This window comes from Octodon degus, unplaced genomic scaffold (assembly GCF_000260255.1).
Source record: "Octodon degus isolate 3935 unplaced genomic scaffold, OctDeg1.0 scaffold00119, whole genome shotgun sequence".
Lineage (NCBI taxonomy): Eukaryota > Metazoa > Chordata > Mammalia > Rodentia > Octodontidae > Octodon > Octodon degus.
Genome location: NW_004524695.1, coordinates 498,153 through 504,823, shown reverse-complemented (window position 1 = coordinate 504,823; position 6,671 = coordinate 498,153). Strand labels below are relative to the sequence as shown.

Sequence of the window (6,671 nt, the reverse complement as noted above, 5' to 3'; positions counted from 1 at the left end):
GAGGTGTGAGGTTCGAACTCCAGCACCCTGAGGCTGACAGCTTTGTGGAAGCAGCCACTTAAAGGCCTGAGCTAGGGCCAGGCCCCCAAAGAACTGAGCTACCGGGCAGGCCCCCGACAGTGGCTATTCTTAACTGGCCTCCATAGTATTAAGTCCAATGAAGTTTCAAAATTCTAGAATGCACTTTCCTATATTATTGATGTTGATATAATTGTAGTATAACAGTTGTGGAAATGCATGAAGAGTTTTTAAAATGTGAAAAAATATTTATTTTATTACCTTATACTCTTGGTTAAATTCTACCCAATAGCAAAAGAAACAGGTTACTTTGGTGCATTGGTACCCATATGTCTTCAATACTTTTATCATTGCTGATACAAAACACATGACACTGAAATTTAAAGGAAAATTTATTTAGCTCACAGTTTGTAGTGGTTTCATTTCATAATTGGCTGGGTTTAACTTAGGGTGGCTTTGCAGAGGGGTATCGCAGGGAAAACACAGTTCACAGTGGCAGAAGACAGCAAAAGCAATGAAAGAAAGAGGTTGGGGGGGCTCTTTCTGTGACCTATATAATAGCCAGTCTACCTGGATTAGGGTAGTAATTCTAGTTAGTGGACTGGTCCAGCAATCACTGACCCTTATTCTTAGTACCCTTAATCCCAGCCTTGCACTATGAATGAGTTATGTACTCTAGATTCATCCACCCTGAAAAACCGTCTGACCACATGAGGCTTTGGTGGGACATGTAGATATAAAGCATAACATTCTTCACCTGGCTCCCCAAGACTCATGGGCATCTCTTTATGCGAATGTAATTTAGTTCATCTCCAAGAGTTTCCAAATTCTGAACATTTTCAGGATTGCTGAGGAGTCTCAAGTCCCAAGTTCCTCCTAGATTTAAGGCAAACTATTGGCTGTGAGCATCTGTACAAACACAAAAAAAGTTATACCTTCAATATTCCATGGACCAACATAGTCATTTCCATTCCAAAAATTACACCTGAGGGGATAGAAAGGAATGGGACAAAGCTAGTCCAGAATCCAGCAAGGCAAACATTAAGTTCTATGTGCAACATTTACGGTAATATGTGATAAGAAGTGAACTCCAAAGGTCTTGAGTGGCTCTGCCCCTATTGCACTTCTGGTGATTATAACTTCCAGGCCTTCTCTTTTGGGTCCAGTCTGCTTCCTCATTGCTATTTTCCTCAGATGACCCATGTTCCTTGCTTCTCCAAACTTACGGGGTCTTCACTGCACCTTCAGCTTCACTCTCACAGCTTCACACACTGCCCTCTTTGGGACATGTCTGTCCTCTGTTGGCTTCTGAAATCTGGGTGGAAGCCTTCCTGAGTCCATAATTGTTCCATTCCATATGCACCTAAAATACGCACCACATGGATGATGGATGATGCCAAGGTGCCAGGCTTCCCTTGTGATTAGGGGCTGACCACCTGGATTCCTGAGTACTCTGAATCTAATTCTGAAGAACAGTTTCTCAGGGTCACTGCCATTCTGGAACATAGTGCTCTGCAGTTTTCTTTTCACAGCAGTTTTCCCCACTTAATCTTTTTTTTTTTTTTTTTTTTAAATTTATTTGTGTGTGTGTGTGTGTGTGTGTGTGTGGCCAGCTCAGCCCACCTGGGGGCGGGGCTGGCTGTCATGTGGTGCTGGGGGATTGAACCATGGTCCCTGTGCTTTTGCTAAGCTTGTTCTAAGTAGGTGCTTTAGACCACTGAGCCATCTCACCAGCCCTCCCAACTTAATCTTTATCTCAGGCAAAATCTTCAGACATGAGCAAAATGAAGACAAGCTTTCTACTGTGTCATAACACACATTTTAGGAGTCCAACAATCAATGTAGGCTTTCTTCCCAAGAAAAGCCTCTTGAGCCTGGACTTTTACAACAGGGTTTTTATCAGGCTTTTGGTCTTCTGAGGTCTGATCAGAATCTCCTGTACAGAACTGTTGAAGGTGTTCTAGCTCTACTTTTTTTAGCTTGTTGTCTCCAAACTATTGCAAACTCTTTGCTGAAGCCATTCCCAGAGCCTTATGAGCCATGTGATGTATAGTCACAGCAATGACCCCCTTCTTTGCTACGAAATTCTGCTTCTTGGTTAATTTTCTTGATGCTCATAAAATACCTGATACCCAGAGAGAGAGAGAGAGAGAGAGAGAGAGAGAGAGAGAGAGAGAGAGAGAGAGATTGAGATTGAGAGATTAACTGCTAACTCAAACATTGAAGAGTTTTCAGTCCATAATTGTCTGGGTCCAATGCTGGATGGGTTGGCAGAGGGGCATCCCAGAGGGCATACCAAAGGAGTTCATGGTGGCAGACTATAGCAAAATCAAGGGACCGGGGAGGGGAACAGGCTGAGAAACAGACAGACAGAGCTCTTTGTGTCCTATATATAATATTCAGTCTACTGTGATTAGGTCGTTGCCAATCCAGTCAGTACACAGCATCCTCCACCTTATTCCTGGCATTGTACTACAAATTGGTCACACTCCAGTTCAGATGCCTCAGGAAAAAAAACAAAAAAAACACCTAAATGAGGCTTTGGGGGATAACTAAACACAAAACATATCCTTGTTTCTAGTATGTAGAAAATGTTGTATGATCTGGAAAAAAACCTAGAAGCCTATTCACAGCTGTGTACATTAAGGAAATACAGGATAGTCTTGGTATGATGATGCGGTATAGGACTTTGGGGCTCTGAGCCAGTAAGATCATACATTCATGGTCAGCCCAGGCAATTTAATGATTAATGAGACCCTGTTTTAAATAAAATTAAATAAAAATTGGTACACTGTACTAATTCTCTGTTTAACCTTCCAGCATGTGGTACCTACAATAAGTTAATTATAAATAAGTAAATAGTACTATTTTGGTAAAAGTGGCTTCCAAGCCATCATGCAAAGTTGTACAGTAAAATCATGATCAGATATTGTCAGGGCTCAGCATATCAGATCTCCTAATCATTAAAATAAAGATACTTCTGATTCTGGTAGTTTTATTATTTCTTTTCTATTGCAGAAGTGAAGAGGTGGAGAAATGGCATCAACTTGAATTATTGTATCAATATGAAGAAATGGATTTTTGGTCTCCAGATGGTAACGTGTACATGAAAGCAGTCAGTACAAAACCAGGTGAAAATCTTGCCTGTAGAAATCTCATTGGTCACTCATCAAATGTGCCTGTCATAACTAACACTGAACTCAAAGCATGTGAATATCTGGGATTAAAGGTAAGCAAACATGGGGAAACCTGCCCTGAATTCCAGTCCTTTCAGAAGCATGCTAAGACAACTCATGGAGAGAAAGCTTGTGAACATAAGGAATATAGAAAATCCTACTCAGATTGGATTGAAGGAATTTACATAGAAGAGAAGTCCATTGAATATACACAAAATGTGAAAGTATTTAGTACACTGAACTGTGTTCAAATCGAAGGAAGATATAATGGAGTAAATATATATATGTGTACACAATGTGGAAAAGCTTTCAGTTCTCACTGTGATGTTCATATACATAAAAGAGCTCACGCTGGAGAAAAACACAATGTGTGCAAGGATATTGGAAAATCCTTAAGTAATAACTCTTCATCTTATAGACTTGAAAGAGGAGAAACTGGGGAGAAACGCTGTGTATGTAAGCAGTGTGAGAAAGCTTTCAGCAGACAAACTGATTATGAAATCCATGAGAGGACTCACACTAGGGAAAAAACTTTTGTGTGCAAGCAATGTGGCAAATCTTTTGGCACGCAGAGTCACTGCAAAAGACATGAAAGAACTCATACTGGAGAGAAACTTTATGTATGTAAGCAATGTGGAAAAGCATTTGCTACACGCAGTTACTGTAAATTACATGAAAGAATTCATACTGGGGAGAAACCTTATATATGCCATCAATGTGGAAAAGCTTATATCTCATATAGTCTTTGTCAAGAACATGAAAGAACTCACACAAGGGAGAAACCTCATGTATGTAAGCAGTGTGGGACAGCTTTTATGACACATCATAGTTGTCAAAAACATGAAAGAATTCACACAGGGCAGAAAACTTATGTATGTAAGCAATGTGAGAAAGCTTTCACGACACGTAGTGAATGTCAAAAACACAAAAGAATTCACACTGGGGAGAAACCTTATGCATGTAAACAATGTGGAAAGCCTTTCCACAGACGAAGTGACTGCAAAACACATGAAAGAAGTCACACTGGGGAGAAACCCTATATGTGTAAGCAATGCGGGAAAGTATTTAGTTCACACAGTAATTGTAAAAGACATGAAAGAATCCACACTGGGGAGAAACCCTATGTATGTAAGCAATGTGGGAAAGTATTTAGTACAGACCATAATTGTAAAAGACATGAAAGAATTCACACAAAGAAACCTTACGTATGTAAGGAATGTGGGAGAGTTTTCAGGACACATAGTGAATGTCAAAAACATGAAGTAATTCACACTGGAGAGAAACTTTATATATGTCATCAATGTGGAAAAGCTTATATCTCACATTTTTGTCGAGAACATGAAAGAACTCACACAAGGGAGAAACTTCATGTATGTAAGCATTGTGGGAAAGCTTTTATGACACGTCGTAGTTGTCGAAAACATGAAAGAATTCACACAGGGAAGAAAACTTATGCATGTAAGCATTGTGAGAAAGCTTTCAGGACACATAGTGAATGTCAAAAACATGAAAGAATTCACACTGGGGAGAAACCTTATGCATGTAAACAATGTGGAAAGCCTTTCCTAACACAAAGTGACTGCAAAACACATGAAAGAAGTCACACTGGGGAAAAACCCTATATGTGTAAGCAATGCGGGAAATTATTTAGTACACACAATAATTGTAAAAGACATGAAAGAATCCACACTGGGGAGAAACCCTATGTATGTAAGCAATGTGGGAAAGTATTTAGTACAGACTATAATTGTAAAAGACATGAAAGAACTCACACAAAGGAACTTTACATATGTAAGGAATGTGGGAGAATTTTCAGGACACATAGTGAATGTCAAAAACATGAAAGAATTCACACTAGAGAGAAACCTTATGCATGTAAACAATGTGGAAGGTCCACACATGAAGTGACTGCAAAACACATGAAAGAAGTCACACTGGAGAGAAACCCTAGGTATGTAAGCAATGTGGGAAAGTATTTCATACACACAGTAATTGTAAAATACATGAAAGAACTCACACAAAAACTTACATATGTAAGGAATGTGGGAAAGGTTTCAGTATACATAGTGATTGTCAAAAAGATGAAAGAATTCACGCTGAGGAGAAACCTTATGCATGTAAACAATGTGGAAAGCCTTTCTGCACACAAAGTAAATGCAAGGGGGCTGGTGAGATGGCTCAGTGGTCTAAAGCACCTACTTAGAACAAGCTTAGCAAAAGCGCAGGGACCGCTGTTCAATCCCCCAGCACCACATGCCAGCCAGCCCCGCCCCCTGGTGGGCTGAGCTGGCCACACACACACACACAAATAAATTAAAAAAAAAAAAAAAAAAAAAAAAAAAAAAAAAAAAGAAAATGCAAGGCACATGAAAAAATTCACACTGGGGAGAAACCCTATATCTGTAAGCAACATAAGAAAGTATTTAGTACACACAGTAATTGTAAATCGCATGAAAGAATTCACACTGGGGACAAACCCTATATATATAAGCAATGTGGGAAAGCATTTAATGCACAAAGTAATTGTAAAACACATGAAATAGCTCACACCAAGGAGAGACCTTATGTATGTGAGCAATGTGGGAATGATTTTGGCACATACAGTCAGTGTAAAACACATAAAAGGACTCACATTAAGGAGAAAAACCTATGTATGTAAGTAAAATGGGAAAGCTTTTGGCACAAAGGAAAACACATGAAAAGACTAACACTGGGAGAAATTCCATGTATTGAAGCAATATAGGAAGGCTTTCAGAAACAAAGTAACTGTTATAATCATGAACGCATTCATACTGGAGAGAAATGCCAACGGAGTCATTGTTAAATAGATGAAAGAACTAACAGGGCGAGCAAGATAGCTTAGTGGACTAAGCACCTGCTTAGGCAAGGTGCAAGAATTGGGGTTCAATCCCCGGTACCACATGCCATGCTAGCTCCACCTCTGGATACGCTGAGCTGGTGACAGAGTCCTGGAGTGTCACACACCTGTAATCCCAGTGCTGGAGAGGCTGAAAACAGGAGGATCACCACTTCCAAGGATCAAGTAAGACCCTGTACAAAATACATAAATTTTTTTAAAAAGCTCAGAGGTGAAGACCTATGTAAGCAATGTGAGAAACTATTCATGATAAAAGCTAGTTATAATAGACATGAACATACACTGAGAAACCTCGTGTATGCAATGTATCTGGGATAGCTTTCCCCACACAGAGTAGTTTCAGAAATAATGAAAGGAGTTACATTACTGAGAAACTGCATGTAACATGTTCAAAAGGTTTCAACATGCAGTAATTGAGAAGTACATGAAAAATACACTGGAGATAAGTTCTATTAATGAAAGCAATGTCAATTACATGAAAACAATCACTGAACAATATGGCAATCGTAAGCAATGTATAGAAGACCTGTTATTTCTGTCAGCAGCATAGACATTAAAAAATTAAGAAAGTTAATTAGCTATGAATCTGTAAAATTCTG

The 6,671-nt window shown here is 39.3% G+C and overlaps 1 protein-coding gene across 1 annotated transcript in view; it reads left to right on the top strand.

Annotated features, from left to right (window-relative positions):
- LOC111812279 (zinc finger protein 709-like) overlaps positions 1 to 6,671 on the top strand; it is a 12,310-nt gene that overhangs the window by 4,654 nt on the left and 985 nt on the right. The window contains exon 4 of the mRNA XM_023699996.1: positions 3,037 to 4,331. Within this exon, the coding sequence (XP_023555764.1) occupies positions 3,037 to 4,331 (1,295 nt within the window). The remainder of the gene's footprint in view (positions 1 to 3,036; positions 4,332 to 6,671) is intronic.